This window comes from Caenorhabditis elegans, chromosome IV (genome assembly GCF_000002985.6).
Source record: "Caenorhabditis elegans chromosome IV".
Taxonomy (NCBI): Eukaryota; Metazoa; Nematoda; class Chromadorea; order Rhabditida; family Rhabditidae; genus Caenorhabditis; species Caenorhabditis elegans.
The window spans coordinates 1,537,394-1,557,962 of record NC_003282.8 but is presented as its reverse complement, the minus strand read 5'-3'; the positions used below and the strand labels follow the sequence as shown (position 1 = coordinate 1,557,962).

The following is a 20,569-nucleotide window of genomic DNA, read 5'->3' as shown; positions in this document are numbered from 1 at the left end:
GATGAAATGGTTCGAAATGAAGCATTACTCGGCATTCAGAGACAACTTCCTGCCACACTTTGGCAACTTATTTAGTGCCACTAAAACAAGTTGCCGAATTGCTGGCAGGAAGTTGCCGAGTTGTTGGCAGGAAGTTGCCACGTAGTGGCAGCAAGTGGGAAAAAACGCTCAGCAACATCCAAATGTTGGCAGGAATGTGCAAAAGTTTGGCAGGAAGTTGCAAGTAAGCAAAGTTTGGCAGGAAGTTGCCTCTGCATGCCGAGGAGCGTTTTTTCCCACTAGCTGCCACTACGCGGCAACTTCCTGGAAACAACTCGGCAACTTCCTGCCAGCAATTCGGCAACTTATTTTAGTGGCACTAAATAAGTTGCCAAAGTGTGGCAGGAAGTTGCCTCTGAATGTCGAGTTGCTGATTTATTTCTTCGATTTCACATGTTTACACAAGAATTGAAATCATTGATATTAAGCTTATGATAAGAAGAATGTGAAGCGAAATAGTCGCCGAGGTTTTTGTTGTAGTCTCCATAGACGCCGGAGTTGTGGAGCTGACCCCGACAGCGGCCTCTGAGATGTTTCGATATTTCGGAGAATCAGACAAGAAAATAAGCTCACCTGATCTGCAATACTGTAGATAGAAGATTCCTTCGTTCGTATTCGTGTGATCCATGTACAAAGTCGTGTAGTTCTTTGGGTACTGGAAAATATCTGTGTACACTGGCATTGTTTGAACAAATCTGAATTGAAAGTTGAATTACTTATGACAAAATCAGAACAAAATCACTTTTCAGTGATGCAATCCGTGTTGTAACAGCTGGTTACATTCATATCAGTCTGCTTATCCGCAGTGTTGATCTGAAATTGGTCACCTATATGTCGCTTGAAACAATTCCCAGGCCGAATTTTCCAGCAATTGTGGTTTCGGCAATTCCTCATTATAAGATGCCCATTGCGATGTGCAACTTTTCAAAAAACTATGGTTGTGGCCCACACTTGTGGGAAATTCCCAGTAAAAAAATTATAGATGTAGAGAAACCTAGAATAAGTACTCTGTCAGGTGGAGAATGTCCGTTGGTGATGGATATATTTTTACAAGTCTCTTGGAAAAACAAAACTATGATTCTTGCCAAATCTGCAGTGCAAAAACAGCCCAGTATTATAAACTCTTACCATAAAACCGAACATTCCACCGTCACCAGCATTCTCTGTATACTTAAAGTTAACGGTTGAATTGTTACTGACACTTTGACTCATTGTGTACCCTGTCGTGGTCGCCGCTGTTGTTTGATACGTCGACATGTCTACCCATTGTTGGGAAACCTTAAAGCTGATTCCACCGATCGCTCGAATATGCCACGTTCGCAGCGTGTATTGGATCGGCTCAATGTGGTCAAAAAACCTAGAAAATGAATTGCTTTCTTTGTACAAATTGGTTATTCTCACATGGAACTTATTGTTCCAGTAAAATAAGTGATAACTGGATTTTGGAAAATGAGCTGCCTGCTGGTCTCCTGGAATTTGGGATCCGTGTATCCATCCTCAGGGACTCCGTGGTACACTAGTAGGTTAGTGGACTGGAAATAGCTCAGCAACTACTCGAATTCAGTACCCCCAAAACTCACACTTGGCTGATTGATGCTCTCCACTCTAGTGTTGTAATATGGAGCTCGACTGGTATTGCGAACATTCAACAAGACCAGAGTCGTCTCATCATTCGTCGAGCGATCTACTGTTCTCACCTGATCAGCCACCACGTATACCAGAAAGTTAGGATCTTTTGCCATATCTGGACTTGAAACGAATAAGATTCCACTCAAATTAACAGTTGTGTCCTGTGAATTTGCTGTTGAAATTGTTAGGTCACTATTGACCGGGAATCCATTTTGAAAGCCATTTGCATCGACATTAGCTTGAAGCTGATCCAATGTCTTGGTTTGCCCATTTGATGTGATGGTGATTTGGCTTAACACTTGAGCATCGTCAGAGGATGCCAGGTAGAGCTTTGAAAGGTTCTGAAGTGATGGAGCTGAGAAAAACTGCGTAAGCAATATTTTTTCACAACAGAAAACTGGGTTTTTTGTGAAAAATGCAGAAAAACATCTCTTTAAAATTGAGTTTGCATTGTTATAATTAAAGACATAGAAAATTTCAAAATTGTGATATTTTACAAATCTGCTTATGATCATAATCATATGAGCTCTTCCCGTTTCCGAACCAAGAAGATAAAACTCATCAAGGAGTTTTGAAAATTACGGGAACTTACATCTACATTTCCTATTTTAGTTGGCCCGACGCCAGCAAATTTGTACAACTCGAAAACTTGCCCCGTCGCAGAGCACAATACAAAAAGAGCGAAGTGCACGTGAAGTGATTTCATTTTTCTCATGTCAAGGAGGGTTCCTTGGTGCTTTTATTCATTTTTCCCTTATCTGTCGCGACATGCCGGCAAATAATCAAACAAAGTGTTATAGGCATTTTCGCAAAATTTCATAATCGAATCAAATAATCAAATAGAAAATTGCGAAAGATGAAATAAGAATCGAAGGAGATCTGGAGAATTTGGTAGTTGTTTGGAGAGTACTTCCCATTGTTCCACTGGGTGTGGTTGAAGCTTGAGCTGGCATAGAAGTGGTTGGCCCAGAAGCTGGAGGAGAGACGCTGGAGCCACTGGTGCCTGTAGGACTTGCTGACGAACTTCCCGGAGCTGGAGGAGCTGAGGACGGAGTAGTGGAGGCTTTTCCTCCTTGGCTTGTGGTTATTATTGCAGGGCTCGTTACAGTGGTAGATGAAGAGCTAATAGGTAGCATTGCAGTACTGATCCCGAAATATTGGCAATAAAAGGTGCCTGCAAAAATTCGACTGGACTTGACATTCAGTTTTTGTGCAGCTAAAGGCGAGGAAGAAGCCAGTTGAGAGTTGTTCTTAGAGCTGTCGAAAGTCTGAACCCAGCTCCCGTCCGCGGCAACAAATGTGAAGTTAACATTGGCCCCTTGTGGAATGTATGCAGTGATCTGAATAGTTGTATACTCGATAATCGCTAGTCTACAGAAAAATCTTACAAAAGTACCGACGGTTCTCGAACGAGTTGGATCTGGTAGAAAGTTCACCTGATGCTCTTGGTACAGGAAGTTGCCGCTGACCAATAGGCCGGTGGTGTTGGCGGCGGTTGTGGTGTAGTTGTGGTTTGGCACTGAAAAAATGCGTAGGAAGTTGGCTTCCTTATTTCCTTGACACCTCCTTACCGTAATCATTCTTCACACCCATGCTAACCGGCCCAGACGAGATGATGTACCAGCAGTCGAGCCCAATCTGCATAGGTTCCGTGTGATCGAAAAACCTAGAAAAATGCTAGACTTCAGCAGAAATCTTTATATTTCATCTTACATTGTATTGGTACCATCAGTGTAGGGATTCATGAAGAACGTGTTATTTGTTGTCCCCTGTTTCCAATTAGCAGCCGGGATTCCCCAGTGGAATTTCAGGTTTTCGTTCTGAAATTTTAGGAAAACGATGAAAGTCTATTCTTTTTGAACTAAAATTTTCTACGAACAATTTTCAGATCAAACAGAATCTGTGGAAACACTTACACTTGTCATTTTCAAATTGCTGACATAGGAGCTCTTCGTTGGTTGATCTGCATCATCCGTTCGCACCTCCAACTCAGTGTTCAAAATCACTGTAGTTGCCTGAACCCCGTTGGCGTTCAACGTGTGAGCTCCTGTCACCACCAAAACTTTGAACAGCGGATCCTGAGCCTGCTGAGCTGTTGTCACATAGATATAGCCTGTCAGGGCGTAGGTCACCGCGTCCGGGTTAGTTGAGGTGATCGTTAGACCCCCGCTGATCGTAATCTTTTGTGGTGTGGAAACCAAGTCTGCTAGACTGAAAGCTACAGGATTTTTGAAGATTTTGAAACTGAAAGTATCACTTACGAATAGGTATTCCCTCCAGTGATAATTTGTATTAACCTAAGGTTGGAAGGATCATCATCGGAAGCAACGTAAAGATTCGCAGAATCTTCTAAATTTGCCACCTGGTACACGGTGCCATTTTTATAAGACTTCAAATCCAAAATCATAGGATCTGCGAGAATATTTATGACAAGACATGAAAATAAAGCAAAATAAAAGCAGAACCGCATTTTTTCGCGAGTTTCAAAAATGTAGAGTATGCGCTGAAAACGCCCTGTTCTCCATCTAATTTAAACCAATTTTCGGCTGGTAACTGATAACGAGCACAGTCACAATGAGGTTCTGTGTCTTGATTCATCAAAAGTGACGATAAATTTGCTAGGCGAAGCTAGAATTAACACAGATAATGAAACCGACTGCATATAACTGGTTTCCCTTCCAGAACTAGAATGTTCCCACCGAAAAGCACAGATTGATAAGCGTTAAGCTTTTCGTGTTCTGACAAAATCAGAAGTTTATGATTTAATGCTCGTCTACTTTTGACTCATTATGTAACAATTTTTGTTCCTGAACAATATCCAGTTGGAGACCTTATACCTTTTATGACTATTATGCCGGTTTTTCTACAAGTAACAATGTCTCATTCCGAAAGAATCAGCTGCCATGACGGTTTTCTAATTACATGCTGAAAAAACGTCAAATGATAAATATATTTATATTAATGATTTTTCTGATAACGACGCAATTTCCCATACCATGACGGTAAGAAGATTAAAATGTGTTGCAAGTCTCTGGAAGCTGTATTTGTTCATTTGCAGTTGATATTCACTGTGAAAAATCGTTTCAAATTGGTTTTACAAAACGAAGCTAACATGAATTTACAATGAACCATATATAAATTCGAAAATACAACCGTACTTGTCACTGTAGGATTACTGCAAAGGTTACTGTATAAATGTAACTGTACTTATCGTTTTACTGTTACTGTATTGTTTGCAGAAGTTCAGATTTTCCAATTACAAACTTAATGAAAAATAAAATATTTGAGAACATGTTTGAATGATATTAATAGTTATTAGCACATGATTGTTAGCACATAGTGAGTGTAAGTGTGAACATTAAAGCATCAAGCAAAGAAAACTTGAAACCAAAAGTATAAAACTACTCAAATTCAAGTTAGAAGCCAATTTAGTAGTAGTGATTACTGGTGGGGTGGTTTGCGGATTTGGTGGATTTGTTGCAACGCTTGAAGTAACTGGTAGTAGATCTCCGGCTGAAAATGTTTCAAGTGTCTCAAGCTAAGAGTTCTCTCAACTTACTGAACACAAAATACTGACAGTACATTGCTCCTGGATACAACGCTGTTGAGTTAATTTGAAGTGTGTTGAACATGGCATCTGTTAAAAGCTGTCCGTGTACCATTCTATTGGTTTTTCCAAAATTTAGATCAAAGTTTGATTGGGGTCGAGAGAAAAGAATAGTCGCATCGCTTTCCAAGTCTGTTGTTAGCTGAAAATGTTAAGGTTCGATTTTCACATATGAAGCTCACTTACTAGTAGTCCCGTAGTTCCACCTCTTGTCGGGTCAGTCATAAAGTTCACAAATGGGTTCTGCCAAACTCCTGTGAGCACAAAAGCGCCGGTTGTGTTGACGGAAGTCGTGTTGTGTATGTTCAAGTTTACTGTAATAATGTACTTTTCAAAAAGAGATTGCGGAGTGGCGAAGTGCATCTTTAGGGTTCGAAATCCGCCGGAGGCATTTCCTGCGCCGTCGTACACTGAAACGCGCGCGCACTACGCAGCGCACCTTCAAATCTCGGTTTTTTCGAGCATCTAAAATGCTCAAGCATCAATTAGACGAACCACAACTGCATAGATCTTCGACTCCACATTAGTTGAATAGAGACCCCAAAAGCAAATTTATCTCACTATAAATGTTATCCAAATAAATGTTGAATGGACCATCGGCAGTAATGTACCAATATGGAAGGTTTACTTGAATTGGCTCAACATGTGCGAAAAACACTCTAGTCTTATTGGCAACCTCCCCATTATCATCGTAATTATCAATATACTGCGGATTTTCGAAGAACTGATTGGTAGTTATCACGGTGTCATTTGGATAACCGTAGTGGAAGTTTAGGCTGGTTGACTGAAAATTACCAGGTTCGATTTTTGGAAGCACATTCCCGAGTTTAGTAATATGAGGTTGTTACAATCGATTCTCGATGTCAGAATTCATTTACTAATTGCTAGCTAACAATTGTCCGAAAGCTAACTCACTCCAAATTGCTGAACATTCGTGACGTAGGTAGTTTTATCCGGAGCATTAAACGGACGAATATGAGTTGTAGTGAATTGAGTATTCAACACGACCGAAGTCGATTTTCCAGAAGTTATGCTTAATGTTTTAAGATCGTCAACCGTGGTTACAGAGAAAGTATTGTCTGAAATTGGAGTTTTAGAGTAGAAATTGAGATTTTTAAAAATTTTATTCTTTGACCAGTTTTTTCCTTGAAAAATCGGTTCAAAACTACCATTAGCCTGAGCTGCAGTTGTTACATAAATAAAGCCGGTTAGCGTTGCAGAAGTTGGCGGATCAAGTGTCGATGTGATGATGAGTTGATTGGAACTAACTTTGAAATCAGCAATAGAGCGTACTTGATCCAATCTGTGAAAAATACTTAAAACCACTATCAAAAATTATTTGCAACGAGAAATGTTCTAGTTTTACCCGTGCAATATTATACTACAAAGTTTTTGTAAATATTGCTTTCTGCTGTGAAAATGTGTGTTTTTTTTAACTTTCGTGTAGAAATGCAATAATTTTGATTTGAAAATCTCGAGAAAACTCACGACACTGCCCCCAATCCGGCGTCGATTTTGATATTTTGCAATAATGTGACATTGTCATTAGAGGCTACATGGAGCTTTGCCCCATTCTGAAAAGTAATTCGTGATGGGACCTCTTTTTTGTCGAATAACTCACTTCCACTGGTACTATATTTTGAGTAGATCCACTATCGTAGTTGTACAACCAGATAATTCTCGGATCAGCATATACTGAACAAATAAGAAACGCTAACGCATACAATGTGCGACGACACATGCTGACCGGACAGCAAACAAGAAAAATTGTGTCCTTTTAAATGCAAACTGATAAGAAACTTTTTTTATTGAAAAAAAAGTGACGCTAGAAATGATGGTCGGGAATGTTTGTCTCATGTCTAATTCATCTTAAATAGCTAAATCGGTCGGAAATAGAGTTTAGTACAATAATTTCTAATGTTTATGACAAAACTACCAAATTTTTCATATGAAATTTGGTATTTTGTCATAAACATTAGAAATTATTGTACTAAACTCTTGAAAATTAGTCAATAAAAGTAGCTCACAATTTCGATAAGTGCAATTTTCAGATTTTTATATAAACCATACAGTTCTGACTTTGAAAAGAGCACGTCTACCAGCAATCTGCTGCTTCTTACACTATCTGGTTGTTGAATTATAAGCGTTTTAGAAAAGTCGAGCACGGTTTCTTTTTACAATACCTTAAAAGTTTTGAAAAAAACTGACTATGAGAATCAAAAACTCATATGCATTAGATCGACCTTGGTTTTAAAATGTTCTCCTTTAAACATAATATGCTTCATACAGAAGTAAGGTAAAATAACTTATTTTCTAGGTCGTAGGCGGGCAATGCCAATAATACTCAATTTCTGAAATATTCAAGATCTCAATATGAAATTAGGTTTTTTAGAGCAATTTTAAGTATTTTAGAGCCGTTATTTCACATTTAAGAATATTATATTTCAAAATTTCAGAACAAAATGACAGACGCTCGAAAAGTGGACTTCTTCCCTACCGTCGACGAAATTCTCAATGAAGCACCAATGACAAAGTGCGAGCAGTGTGGACGGGAATTTATGAACTCATCTGCTTGCCGCTTCCATCAGCTCAAACAACACTTGAAACCCGACGTGTCGGAGACAAATGAGAAGCGAATTGTACAGAGGAACTGCGTCGAACCACGTAAGCTTCTGCTGAAAATCTTTGAATAAGCTTCAAATCCATGGCGCTTCAGGTATCATTATGGCATTTCACTGCCCGGACGCGTCGTGCTCTTCGAAAAAGGAATGGTTCGACGGACAACGCAACCTTCGGCAGCATTATTACAGGGCGCACGCGGAGAAGAAGTTCACCTGTGAGATGTGCGGATACAAGGTGGCGCTGGAGAAGGATTTGAACTATCATAGGAAAGCGCGGTGTTCGGTGATGAAGAAGCAGCTGCTGCAGCAGCAGAATCATGGTTTGTTTAAAAGAAAACAAGAAAGAAAAAGTGTGAATGAAAAATCGTTTATTTTTGAGAATGTTAAAATCCTTAGACGTGAGAGAAACGACGTCTGTATCCTCCCTGGGAAGCTGGGGTGGCCTCGACAGCGGCGGTACGTGGTGGGCATGGGCAGTAGGCAGCGTCTTGGCCTGGAATTCCCTCGCCTCCGGCCTCTCCGTCTTGTCCTGGAGCTCCGGCTTCTCCGTCCTTTCCTGGGGCTCCGGCTGGTCCTTCTGATCCGGCGTTTCCTGGGGCTCCGTCTTGTCCTGGTGCTCCGTCTTGTCCGGCTGGTCCGGCTGGTCCTTCTGGTCCGGCTGGTCCTGGGGCTCCGGATCCGCGTTGTCCGTTCTTTCCTGGGCCTCCTGGTGCTCCGGCTTCTCCGTCTTGTCCGGCGGCTCCGGCGTCTCCTTGCTCACCAGCGGCTCCTGGGGCTCCGTCTTGTCCGGCGTTTCCTGGGGCTCCTGGCTGTCCGTCGGCTCCTGGGGCTCCGGCTGGTCCGTCTGGTCCGGCTGGTCCTGGCTCTCCGGCTGGGCACTTGATGCAACCTCCGGCGTCGGCGGAGTTGACGATTCCGATTCCGTTTCCTCCGTTCTTTCCGGCTTGTCCTGGGGTTCCGTCCTCTCCTGGAGCTCCTGGGGCTCCTGGTGGTCCGGCTGGTCCAGCTGGGCAGTTGTTTGGCTGTGCTCCGCATCCGCAAGTTCCGCCGGATCTCTTGTTACGTCCGAAGATAAGGCTGGCGTCGACGGCTCCTGATGGAACGATCATGTCCTTCCAGGCTTCATTGGCGGTGTTCTGAAATTTTTGAATTAAAAATTTTCAAAATAAAAGACAATTTTTAATCAACTTACTCTGAACTCAGTCATGTCATCCATCACATCGTAGTACAAGTCATTGATGTCCTGAAGGAGCATACCGGCGGCAACCAGAGACACGATAATCGTGACTCCGGAGAAGAAAGACGCTCCAATAACGATGGCTTTGGTACTCATTGCTGAATGTGACTGTCCGATGATTCGACGCGCCTTTTATACGTGAGATGAGGGCGGTGTAGGTAGCTTACCTTGAAGCCCCGCCACCACCAGCCGCATATCTTTGTGTAAGATCTTTTTGCCTCTCTACGGCAATTTCGTTCTCTTTCTCTCTACCTCTTCGTCTCTCGTAGATGTTATCTCGTAAGAGGGGGAGACTTTGATTATTGGCAGTTTTAACACACCAATAAGAAAATGAGAAGCGCGCTTGAATTTTGGCATGATCAGTTGGCTATTGTCTTCAAGAGAAAGGGACGGGATTTCTGTAATAAATTGTTTAAAAAAATATGTATTCAGACTTGGCCATTTAGAGAACCACTTTTAGTTTTTTTCAAAAATTAAGTAAGTATGCAAATACTCAGATACCTAAGTATAACTCGCAAGGAACGTTTTTGAGCTCACTTCTGTAATCTTAATTGAAATCGATGTCATTTGGAATATTTTATGTAGGTCGGGAGCACTAACAAACTAAGTTGGTCTGAACTGGACGAAATGTTTCCCTTTATCCGAAAAATTGGCCAAACGTGAATTTTCGTAGATATTTTATGATGTCTCAGGGTAGGCAAGCGTTCTGGAAACTTTTTGGTGTTTTAGGTTCTTTAAACCCCATTTTTTTCAGTTTGTCCTAGAAAAATTCACCTCAAAAAGCATTTCACAGTTATTTTAAAGGTGGAGTAGCGCCAGTGGGGAATGTGTTAAAAAGTATACCTATGGTGCCAAAATGACCGCAATATCATAATAAAACTTTTCAAACATTTTTTGAAAATTTTTATTTACTGTCAAAAAGCGACAATGACTCAGTTTATGACACTCATAATTTTGGAAGTCGTCCAAAAAATTGCTTCCTACATTTTTTATACTTTCATGATATTTTAATTCTTCGTATTAAAATATTGCAGTGGGTCGGAATATGGGCGGCATTGCTTTGGATTTCCTTAAAATCTCATATTTTTTTCGAAATTTTGGCAATTTGTCAACACTTTGACCGAAAACCATGAAAAATCTTTAAAAATTTTTGAAGTGTTTTATTATGATATTCGGTCGTTTTGGATCATTATAAGTTCCCACTGGCGCTATTCCACCTTAAAAGTACGTCACAGTAATTATCCTAACGCCGAAAAATGTTTTAAACGGATTTTTTTCCATCTCTTCTCACTTCCCAGCATATGTTGCGATTAAGTTTGTCGGTCGGTTGGCAATCAAGTTCCTCTCTTTTCATTACGCAACATTGTTTTTGTCTCTCTCTCTCCTCTCCCACCATTTCCTATCGCAAACACGAAAAACTGAACTTTTTACGGGATGGCCTGGCCCGGCGATGGCAATATTTTCGCCGAAAATATCATTTTTGGCGGGTGGCATTGGACACCACGGTATTGTGTTATCTTGATGAGAAGCTGAGAGGTAGTGAGTAACTATGAAACCTTCGAAAGTTGACCTTCATCAAGATCGCCCGCCTCGATAAATTTCGCTTTTTTTTTCTCATTCACCTGACTATGTTTCAGGTGAAAAAAATAAAGCAAGTCGAAAACGAGAGTTTCAAGTGGAAAATGAGGAGCAGGAAACCACGGAGCCCGAAGCTCCATCAACGTCAGCGGGAACTCATACTGTGCTCCAGCCGATCTATTTCATTGTGAGCCCGGAAAATGTGCATCAAGTGATGGAGACTGTGCAGAAGTCACTGAGCACGTCTGCGGAAGCATCTACTCAAGTGCAATTTGTTGAGCAGGAGGTTAGAGTTTTGCTGTCTACGTAGCCAACGAATGCTATTCGAAAGCTGAAGTTGTCGTCTGGAAGAATCTGATATTCATTTCTGCTGTAGAACTCTGAAAATCTGGGTGTTTCAATCTCCCTCCAGAAACGTTAGATTGTCAACTAAATAATTGAGACGATTTCTAGTTTGAACTTTTGATACATGCAGTTCCTTAAGACAATAATGAAATTTTGTCAATTGAATTATGTAAGAGATGCTCAAACTAAAAATATGTTAGTTCACAATTTTCATATCTAAAGTTTCTGGAAGGATCCGATTTTCGCGAGATGCAGAAATGTATATAAGATCTCACAGCTGACACCGTTTCAGCTTTAAAATGTCCTAAAGTGAAGCTTTCTGACTTCTTGAAATCTGAAATTCCAGCCAATCCCTATGTACTCCACCACGACACAATACGATCAGGAGCCGCCGGTGACGTTCTGCGAGCGGGGGACAATGATGCACGGTCAGGAGCCACTCAGCTATTTTAGCCCGCCGTATGGAGCAGAGTTCGGGGATTTGTCACCGCCGGAGCAGCAGCAGCAAAAGTGAGTGAACCTATAAAGTTTGATTTTTTTTTTTGGTCGGGAAAATTGATCTTCAAGGCTAAGCAGTTTTCGAAAAATTCCGGATCCTGAACTTTTGAATGTCGAAATTTAACAAAACTTACAATTTTCGGTGTGAAATTTGTGGTTTTTTTTTTTGTTGGAAAATTTAAATGCCCCGCCCCACGTGGTGTCAGGCAGTCTCTTTACGGTTTGATCTACAAAAAATGCGGGAATTTTTCTCCCAGAAAAATGTAAAAATGTGACGTCGGCACACTGTTAACCATGCGAAATCAGTTGAAAAGTCTGCGTCTCTTCTCCCGCATTTTTTGAAGATCAAACCAAAATGGGACACTTTGACACTACGTTAACGGCTGAGATTTTTCTAGAGGGAAAATATACAAATTTCCCGTAAAATGCTATTTCTCATCAATTTTTTCTCAGAAGAAAATTTGAATGTTCCACCGAATTTTTAATAATAAAGTATCCTCTATAGCAAATAATTTTTCCAAACCTCTGAAATGTCGGCTGCTACCTACCTGACTGTTTTCAGATCCCAGCCATTCGATTACTCGTCAACTAGCGTTCAACAGCCCCAAACTCGCAGCTTTGGAACAATGTTTGAAAAGTAGGCAGATTTCTTTTTTTTTTTCTTACTTTCCGCTTTTCCCACCGCGAGAAACTTCTTGCAGTGTTACAACATGCAACACGGGCACCTCAACAATCGATGAATCGTCGTACGTCTCCGAATTCCTGCGGGACATTGAGACTCAGACGCCGAGCTTCATGGTTCGGAGCTCGTCCAACTCGACGGCGCCGGCGGCTCCCACCAACGATGACTGGACCTGGACAAGAGACATCTGACTTTTTGCTCTCTTTTCTTCTCATCCACAACGGTTAATTCTCCTCCCACTCTCCTGAGCTTTGCATATTGTTCACGGCTAATCATCCAGAAACCCATTAGCTTTTACCTTCTTCTTCTTGGCCTTCCGGAGGAAAATCCTGCAAACAATTTGTATATTTTGTGCGTGTTATTTTCTCATTCCCTTTACTTTGTTTTTTCTTGCTGGCTGTTTTTTTTTTTGGAAAAAAATATTGATTTCGAATAAGCTGTTTATTGACTTAATTAGAATGTAGATTTTTTCTCGCAAAGTTTTAATAATTTCCGAGATCAAGGATAATTAAAGAATCTGAAAGCTAAAAAAATATTTTTTTTCGACAGAATTCTGAAAATTTTTCATCGTTTGATGATTTTCGGATTTAAAAAAGTTCCAAAATCCCTCTATAATATTTGATAACCCCGACACATCCTGAAACATGCCGGAACTTTGACACTTTTTTGCAACTTTTCTAGTTAAAAATTTTGTTGTCTAAACTAGGCCTTCCTTGGGAGGCAGGCGCATGTTTCGGGGCCTGACGCCTGCCTCCAACCTGCCCGCCTCTCGCCTCATTCCTCCACTATTGCGAAAAATCAAAGGCTTGACGTTTACACCATATATTGTGAAAGGTGTTTGTTTCGCCGCGGCCGACACTATTTGGGCTCCGCGCCGAACAATACAGGAGGCCGGGTCCTCGTCAGGCAGGCGAGGTAGGCGTTCTGCCGCCTACATAGAAACCCTAGTCAAAAACGATGGAACAATTCGAAAGTTTAACTCGAAACAACTTGAAAACTAAAAAAATAAGTCATAACTCTACAACACGAATTGCTCGGAAAGTTTTCCCAGGCTGTCCCATTACGGTTTGATCTATAAAAAATGTGGGAATTTCTCGCTCTAAAAATGTGACGTCAGCACACAACCATGCGAAATCAGTTGAAAAGTTTGCGTCTCAACTCGCGCATTTTTGAAGATTGGCCTAGATCAAACCGACATGGGACACTCTAACACCACGTGTTTCGGTGCAAAAGTTCATGTAGGCGCAAAAACGCCTGCCTTTAGGCGGCCCCGGAAAGTGCCTCAAAATTTGTGACAAATACGGAGCAATTTGTGTTGTCTTTGTAGTTTTTCAGGTCATTTTGATTAATTTTGAATTACCCCAAAACAGATTTTTGTAAATTTTTGCTAATTGCCAAAAAAAACAGTCTGGAAGATTTTTTGAGAAAATTCTGAAATTTTCTTGCTTTTTTTCAAATATTGAACAATTCCTCTATGACTTTTTTTGGCTTTTCGATGCTCTTTGCAGACAAATCAATGGGAAAATCATCAATTCTGAAGGCAGTAATTCTCAAAATCTTCTGTTCTCTAAATATTGGGTGCTTTTCAATGCCCTATGTAGACAAATCAATGGGAAAATTGTCCATTTCTGAAGGCAGTAATTCTCAAAATCTTCTGTTCTCTAAATATTGGGTGCTTTTCGATGCTCTTTGCAGACAAATCAATGGGAAAATCATCAATTTCTGAAGGCAGTAATTCTCAAAATCTTCTGTTCTCTAAATATTGGGTGCTTTTCAATGCCCTATGTAGACAAATCAATGGGAAAATTGTCCATTTCTGAAGGCAGTAATTCTCAAAATCTTCTGTTCTCCAAATATTGGGTGCTTTTCGATGCCCTTTGTAGACAAATCAATGGGATTTTTTTTCCTTTTTTTTTGGGATGAAAAAATTCGCAAAAAATTTTCCCGTGGTGGAGAGTTGAACTCATCCAAAAACGGACGGCTACGGGGGGAAAAGTTGTTGCCATTTCAATCCTCCAATTTTCCGAGAGATGAGATTAGTTGGGACAAATAAAACTACGGCTGGGGCCCCCTCACTTTTCCATCTTTTCTTCTGAAAGTTTGTGTGTGTGTGTGTGTCTGCCTCGAGACCCCCGACTTCCGTGTTCATTGTTTTATGCATCAAAATTGCACAATTTATTTGGTTCAGTTTCAAAAAATTTTCATATCTTTGAATAATTAATTTTGTGTGTCTTGGTGACGTCAATTTGTGCTCAGAATTTATAGAATTTTTGATTTCGCTGTAGAGTCCATGGTAGGCAGGTGTACTTTGTTTTGTAGGCATAAGGTAAGCATACCAGGAGTAGGCTGCCTAGTAGGCCTGAGGTGCGCATATGTCGTCTGAAAAGCCAAAAGCAGGAGTAGGTCACCGTGAAAGCAGATACCAGGCGTAAGACGGTTTGTGGGCAAGTAGTAGGCGTAGGCTGCTTTTTAAGCCTATGGTAGGCAAAGATCATCTATAAGGCCGATTCTAGGCGTCTGTTATTTTGTAGGGCTAAGGTAAGTGTAATCCGTTTTGAAGGTCAATATCAGGAGTAAGATACCTTGTAGGCCTAAGAATGCATATGCCGCCTTGTAGGACAAATGTAGGCGAAGGTCGACTTGTCGGTTTTTGCATCCTGCCCACGGTAGGCGTATACCTATAGGTCGCCTTGCAGGTAAATGAAGTGAGGGACTTTTTTTTTAATTTTGAAGCGCCACGGCAGATTTCATAATTTAAGTATGTAGTTTGATATTTTGAATGAGGAACTAGAAAATGTACACATACATCCTTTTCCAACTAAATATGAGCTCAGAAATTTCTAAAACTTAAAAATAATTAAGGGGTTGCGGAGTACTACACCAAACAGCTTGAAAATCAAAAGATTGAGCACAAAACTTAATTTATGTTGTGCATGCACGGTGGCAGGTAGGCACAAGGCAGGCAATGTTTGTAGTTTATAGTTTATAGCTTGTAGTTATCATGAAAACAAAACTTCGGAATTCCCCGACCCGCAAAGTGTCGCCCGCTCTAACCTCTCTCAAAAGTTAGTTAGAAAAAAATTTAAAAACCAATTTTTCAGTTGTCAACTTATCACCAAAGATCCCGGATTTCGTGATATTTCAGTCTCCCCCAGTATCCCCCGCCAACTTAAAAATTCCAAAATAACAAATCTCGGCCGTCGCGTCGGAATTCGCATCAAATTTCAAATTCAACAGAACTGAATATGAAAGAAGGGGGTCCGAAATGTTCAGAAATTAGTCACACATTTCTGCTCTGATTGAATTAGTCATTGAACCATGTATCTTTCAGCTTTTTGGCTAGGATTGTTTTTTATTCGAGATTCAAAAATGTTGAATAAAAGTGAGCTGCGTGGAACAAACTACAAACTACACTACAAACTATAAACTACAAATTACAAACTACAAACTATAAACCACAAACTAAAAACTAAAAACTACAAACTACATAAACAGCTTTGCGGCAGACAGTACGAATTTACAAACACAAAACAATTAGACTACAGAAGAACTCAAGCTATGAAGTAGAAAATCATTACTATATATAAAGCGCTATTCCGTTTGTCTCTGACGTCACGGGTGACGTCACAACATTCAGCGCAAAATTTTAATTTAGAAAATTTTGAGGCTACTTATGATGAATGCGCACCCGACATCGATCGAGGTACGCGATAAACCACTCGACACTTTCCGAAAACATTTTGGCGGGAATTCAAATTTTAATTATTTGAAATCATTTTGGCGGGAATTCAACTTTTAATTTTTCTAAAACATTTTGGCGGGAATTCAAATTTTAATTTTTCTAAAACATTTTGGCGGGAATTCAAATTTTAATTTTTTGAACTCATTTTGGCGGGAATTCAAATTTTAATTTTGCGCCGTGGGCGCGGTCAACGGCTGGTTTAACATAAGCTACAAACTAGAAAAATCTAAGCTACAAACATCTAGTCTACAAACTACAATATCTTAACTTAATCTTGAAAGTTCTAGGCTACAAACTACACTGCCTCCTGTGTATATTCATAAAAGTTTATTGGTCAACATCTCATTACATTTCCGTCAAAAATAGAGCACTCACTTGTGCTCAAGAGGCTTGGGATGGCTCAAAAGAGCACGTGGGACCACGATAATTTCAGCCAATAAATGAAGGTCTTGTTTCCTTTTTCTATTTTTGCCCTCTCACACTTCCATTTTTCTGCAATTTGTATCTCCCTCCTCACAAGGAAGACGCACTAATTTACATAATTTACATAGAAATGTGTATTTATTGTACACGAGGTGACGTTCTTGCTCTGAATAAAACTTTGGACTAAAGCTTTGATTTTCTAGTTTGTAGCTTTGATTTTCTAGTTTGTAGCAGGGCTTCTATGCAGGCGCCAAAATGCCTGCCTTGCGGCGACCTCCGTCTGCTTCGCACCGCGCCTCCTGTATAGTGCGGAGCGGTACCCGAAAAGTGTCGGCCGCTTCGAAAAAATCAGCTTTAACTTCAACTTTTTTACAAACGAATATTTTCCCCAACTTCAGAATATTACAAAACGGAAAATGTGAACGTAGATCTACGAGAATTGCGGGTATTTAGACGCCGACTTCTCAACTGATTTTGCATGGCTAAGTACGTGCTGACATCGCATTTTATGGGGGAAAAATTCCCGCATTTTTTGTAGATCAAACCGTAATGGCCGCCATTCCAGCCTGACACCATGTGAAAGGGTAAAACTAACCAAATGTTCAAAAACCATGAAACATTTCAATTGTTCATATAATTTTAAAAACCGTGACCTTTTTCGATCTAAACTCTGAACATTTTCGAATTTGGCGCCTAAAAATTTTTTGGGCGGCGTTTATTAAATTTTTTGAATTTAGATTTCTGGAGCTATTTGAAATTTTGAAATACCTAAAAATTCAAATTTCGCGGGTATTTTTTTAAAAGTCAAACAATACTCTATTTCAAACAAAAACCCAAAAAATTCCTTCAAAAAACAAATCCAAAATTTAAATTAGGCGGGAAAATTTGAAATCTTTTATGTGATTTGTCGAATGTGTTTCGGAAATTTTTCTCCGACATGTTTGTCAAAAAACATCCTGATTCTATTGAAAATGTCCCAGAGGAGTACACAAGCTATAGTTTTCGAAAGTTTTGAGTTCACTTTTTTTGTGAATATTGTATTACCCCCAACAGTTCCCTAAGCTGCACGTGGTGTCAGAGTGTCCCATTTCGGCTTGATCTACGTAGATCTACAAAAAATGCGGGAAAAGAGACGCAGAGTTCTCAACTGATTTTGAATGGTTAAGAACGTGCTGACGTCAGATTTTTTGGAGGAAAAATTACCGCATTTTTTGTAGATCAAACCGTAATGGGACAGTTTGGCACTACGTGTCGCTGGTTTTTGAATTTTCCAGGGGTTACTGTACACGGCCCGAGAAGTGGTACCTGTACGCAATTTGTCTACCGTATACCTGGACGTTTGGGCGCGTGTATCTCAAAAACGGTTGGTCCAGTTTTTTTGTGATGCATATAAAAAATGTCCGAAATTAAATTCTAAATTTTTTGGACCAAAGCTTTTTTCGTTATCACGCGCCCAAACCTGGTCTACACTCAAATTACCAGTAGAGCGCATTTGCATGGATGTACCACTTGCCGGGCCGTGTACAGCTGTAGCTTCAAAAATACGTGAACGGTGTTTGCGTATCTAAAACACCTAATTCTACGACATTTTGCAAAAAGTTAACTAAAAAAAATGTGTGTACAGGGGTAAAATTACACAATGAATTTGATAACGCCACTGAAAATGAGAAAAAAAATTTTTTTTTTCGAGTTTTCCGTAATTTGCACAATAACATGTCATAACAAAAAGTGTACAAATCACGTCTGGAAATGACACAATGCATCAATTTTTAGTCGATATATAGAACTACCAAGGTTCAACAATTTTTCTGGAAAATCTAAAATTTTCCGAGCGTTTTCATTTTGATTTTAAAAATTTAACCTTTTTATGCAAATGTCAAGCTAAAGTAAGCTCAGAATACAAATTTCTTTAAAAAAAGTTTCAACAACTGTGTGCAGTCCACGTGGACAACTCTTTTTTTTTTTGAGTTTCCAACTTTTTGTGATTCTTGAGCACTAACTCCGTAACTCGATACCTATCAAATTATCACACATTCTTCTAATTTTTTCATTTCTCTTTCTAGTTACTTAGGTTTTTTCTCTATTGAGGAGCCAGAAATTCAATTTCAAAAAAAAATCGTTTTTGGAGTTTGGGGAATTTTTTCGAAAATAGTTTTTAAAATCCTCTTGGACACTGAAAAATAACTTTTCAGAATATTTTTCTGTTTTAAATTTACTGTAAAACTTTTCTTTCACAAAAAAGTTTCAAATTTTTTTGGCATTTATTTTGCACTTGTCCGAGAGGAGTTCGAAGATTATGAAGTTTTTTAAATCTCTAATATTAGCTTGGAATCTTAATTTGAAAATATCTACAAAAATTTTACATCCAAAAAAAAATCCCCAAAAAAAAATTGTCCGAGTGGAGTTCCAAAAACATTTTCCCTATCTATTTTTTCTGAATTTCCAATATGCCACATCGAACACACATTCTCTGCAAAACGCTTCCCACTTTACCCTTCCCAAGGGTAAAACTTGGGGAGAGCTCAAAAAGGAGGCGGAGCCTGAGCCCCCTGCTCTGCCCGCCTCTTTCTCACCTTCCTCTATTCGAGAGAGACAACACACACACACTTTCCGCTTCATCTCCGACGATTTGGCAGAGTGCCAGAAGCAGGATTATAGTGCACTTCTGATGAGGAAAAAGTTTTCGGGATTTGCTTTTGTTCTTGACATCATTATTAGCATCATCATCATTTTTTTCTGAATTGTATGGAGATTAAAAATGCAATACATCAGTTTTCATATTATTTCTTTTTTCCTTTTTTTCATTTGTCTAGTTTTGAAAAATCAAGTCAGAAAAAAGAGACATTTTTCATAGTTGAAATTATTCCTTCCAAATAGATATCTCATTACGGGAATTTCGCAGAGCCTAGCCCAAGTCTCATTATAATGATCTAGCCACAAGTGGTGTCAGAGTGTCCCATTTCGGCTTGATCTACGTAGATCTACAAAAAATGCGGGAAAAGAGACGCAGAGTTCTCTATTTTTGGGCGAAAAATTCCCGCATTTTTTGTAGATCAAACCGTAATGAGCCACATGTAGCCATAAACGATATACTTGTTCATACTAGTTCAACTCTCCAACTCTAACACATTTTTGTTTACTAATTTTTAAAAATTTTATCTATTTTGGTCATTTTTCGGCAGTTTTTTTTGGGATTTTTTGACTTCGGAATGCCCCAATCTGATTTTTGTCGTTTTTTTCATTTTCATTTTTTTTTCTGCATTTGTAGGAATTTCTGGGAGTTTCTCTTTTTATCGGGGTTGACTCCCCCAGCCCGAGCCTGAATCTAAGTCTAAGCCTGAGCTTAAGCCTTAGCTTAAACCTAAGCTTAAGCCTAAGCTTGAGCCTAAGCCAAAGCCTAAGCCTAAGTCTAAGCCTGAGTCTAAGCCTAAGCCTAAGCCTAAGCTTAAGCCTAAGCCAGAGCCTAAGCCTAAGCCTAAGCCTAAGCCTAAATTTGTGGCAGCCTAGACGTCACATAATCGACAATTTCAGATAGAAAGCGTTTTTTGAAGTTGTGATCAGTAGAAGAATTGTAGTTCAGTTTGGAATCAACCGATGAAAAAAGTATTTTGTTGTCATTGTCCCCGACATAATTTGAAGGTAGAAATTTGAATTTAGAATCTGAATTATAGTTTTTCGTAATTTTCATAATCGTTTTGTTGTTGTCTTTGTGCACTTTTCGTACACCGACAACACTTTTTGCTCACTTTCTTAATTCATCATGTATGTCCTAATATTTAACGTTATGAAGATTTTTTAATCATGATAAACACTTCTAGGTTGAAAAGTGAGCAAAAAGTCAATCCTAAAAACCTATTCGATCTTCGTCTCCCCCAACTCACTATTGTTGTAATGTCTCATTTTTCTCCAAGATTGATTGACCCCACTCTTCCCCCCCTTATGGGACATCTCTTCAAGATATCTGGCAGCTGATATTTGTGTTGTCTAAAGTTCATCGGACTCTAATTGAGCATTTCTAAGGAACAAATATGCTCTAGTTGGACGAAGAGCAGCAATAGTAACACCACACTTAGTATACTATGAGCTCTGGGAACTTGGAGAATTTCTAATTGAGCATATGTTATGATTTTTGTTTCTGCTTTGCTGCTGGTTTTTGGAAAAGGAGGAG

At 39.6% G+C, this 20,569-nt stretch overlaps 5 protein-coding genes and 2 non-coding genes across 11 annotated transcripts; 2 read left to right on the top strand and 5 right to left on the bottom strand.

The window, feature by feature from the left end:
• Nucleotides 1-402: 402 nt before the first annotated feature.
• Nucleotides 403-2,384, bottom strand: C34H4.1 (Amine oxidase; the record flags this gene model as incomplete). Of its 2 annotated transcripts, NM_067696.5 has the most annotated exons (7): nucleotides 403-564; nucleotides 613-734; nucleotides 782-852; nucleotides 1,168-1,396; nucleotides 1,441-1,571; nucleotides 1,620-2,009; nucleotides 2,261-2,384. In NM_067696.5, 7 exons carry the CDS (start codon nucleotides 2,381-2,383, stop codon nucleotides 437-439), a joined length of 1,194 nt encoding a protein of 397 aa, NP_500097.1. The 2 variants fall into 2 exon arrangements, with proteins under 2 accessions (NP_500097.1, NP_001368284.1); NM_001380049.1 differs by lacking the exons at nucleotides 1,168-1,396; nucleotides 1,441-1,571; nucleotides 1,620-2,009; nucleotides 2,261-2,384 and having other exon boundaries at nucleotides 437-564; nucleotides 782-825.
• Nucleotides 2,385-2,395: 11 nt separating this feature from the next.
• Nucleotides 2,396-4,211, bottom strand: C34H4.2 (CUB_2 domain-containing protein). The gene is made up of 6 exons (NM_067695.5): nucleotides 3,930-4,211; nucleotides 3,585-3,879; nucleotides 3,382-3,488; nucleotides 3,240-3,334; nucleotides 3,057-3,187; nucleotides 2,396-3,008 (listed from the first exon to the last, which is right to left on the bottom strand). Exons 1-6 carry the CDS (start codon nucleotides 4,136-4,138, stop codon nucleotides 2,496-2,498), a joined length of 1,350 nt encoding a protein of 449 aa, NP_500096.2. The 5' UTR covers nucleotides 4,139-4,211; the 3' UTR covers nucleotides 2,396-2,495.
• A 632-nt stretch (nucleotides 4,212-4,843) lies between these two features.
• tag-244 lies at nucleotides 4,844-7,085 on the bottom strand (the record flags this gene model as incomplete). 3 transcript variants are annotated; one of them, NM_067694.4, is made up of 8 exons in its annotated part: nucleotides 4,844-5,181; nucleotides 5,228-5,417; nucleotides 5,462-5,589; nucleotides 5,837-6,059; nucleotides 6,191-6,354; nucleotides 6,445-6,578; nucleotides 6,764-6,849; nucleotides 6,897-7,085. In NM_067694.4, 8 exons carry the CDS (start codon nucleotides 7,014-7,016, stop codon nucleotides 5,027-5,029), a joined length of 1,200 nt encoding a protein of 399 aa, NP_500095.1. The 3 variants fall into 3 exon arrangements, with proteins under 3 accessions (NP_500095.1, NP_001294313.1, NP_001294314.1); NM_001307384.1 differs by lacking the exons at nucleotides 4,844-5,181; nucleotides 5,228-5,417; nucleotides 5,837-6,059 and having other exon boundaries at nucleotides 5,587-5,589; nucleotides 6,897-7,016; NM_001307385.3 differs by lacking the exons at nucleotides 4,844-5,181; nucleotides 5,228-5,417; nucleotides 5,462-5,589 and having other exon boundaries at nucleotides 5,799-6,059; nucleotides 6,897-7,016.
• Nucleotides 7,086-7,731: 646 nt separating this feature from the next.
• On the top strand, nucleotides 7,732-12,667 carry C34H4.5 (C2H2-type domain-containing protein; the record flags this gene model as incomplete). Of its 2 annotated transcripts, NM_001380047.1 has the most annotated exons (6): nucleotides 7,732-7,939; nucleotides 7,992-8,216; nucleotides 10,771-10,997; nucleotides 11,403-11,566; nucleotides 12,117-12,191; nucleotides 12,256-12,667. In NM_001380047.1, the coding sequence occupies 6 exons, from the start codon at nucleotides 7,738-7,740 to the stop codon at nucleotides 12,425-12,427; spliced, it is 1,065 nt and encodes a 354-aa protein (NP_001367628.1). The 2 variants fall into 2 exon arrangements, with proteins under 2 accessions (NP_001367628.1, NP_001368233.1); NM_001380048.1 differs by lacking the exons at nucleotides 7,732-7,939; nucleotides 7,992-8,216; nucleotides 10,771-10,997; nucleotides 11,403-11,566 and having other exon boundaries at nucleotides 12,181-12,191; nucleotides 12,256-12,427.
• col-107 (Nematode cuticle collagen N-terminal domain-containing protein) lies at nucleotides 8,249-9,242 on the bottom strand. The gene is made up of 2 exons (NM_182305.4): nucleotides 9,089-9,242; nucleotides 8,249-9,032 (listed from the first exon to the last, which is right to left on the bottom strand). Exons 1-2 carry the CDS (start codon nucleotides 9,227-9,229, stop codon nucleotides 8,289-8,291), a joined length of 885 nt encoding a protein of 294 aa, NP_872105.1. The 5' UTR covers nucleotides 9,230-9,242; the 3' UTR covers nucleotides 8,249-8,288.
• A 7,059-nt stretch (nucleotides 12,668-19,726) lies between the features above and the next one.
• K03H6.8 lies at nucleotides 19,727-19,876 on the bottom strand. Its single transcript, NR_052935.1, has one exon. It is a non-coding gene; the product is annotated as an Unclassified non-coding RNA K03H6.8 (non-coding RNA).
• Nucleotides 19,727-19,876, top strand: K03H6.11. The gene has a single exon (NR_052936.1). It is a non-coding gene; the product is annotated as an Unclassified non-coding RNA K03H6.11 (non-coding RNA).
• Nucleotides 19,877-20,569: the final 693 nt, after the last annotated feature.

Coding starts and splice junctions, on each gene's coding strand:
- C34H4.2 (NM_067695.5), bottom strand. CDS start 4,138: ATGCGGTTCTGCTTTTATTTTGCTTTATTTTCATGTCTTGTCATAAAT. Junction 3,335..3,381: donor ACTGATGGTACCAATACAAT/GTAAGATGAAAT, acceptor GCATTTTTCTAG/GTTTTTCGATCACACGGAAC. Junction 3,009..3,056: donor CGAGAACCGTCGGTACTTTT/GTAAGATTTTTC, acceptor ACAACTATTCAG/ATCACTGCATACATTCCACA.
- col-107 (NM_182305.4), bottom strand. CDS start 9,229: ATGAGTACCAAAGCCATCGTTATTGGAGCGTCTTTCTTCTCCGGAGTC. Junction 9,033..9,088: donor ATGACATGACTGAGTTCAGA/GTAAGTTGATTA, acceptor CAAAAATTTCAG/AACACCGCCAATGAAGCCTG.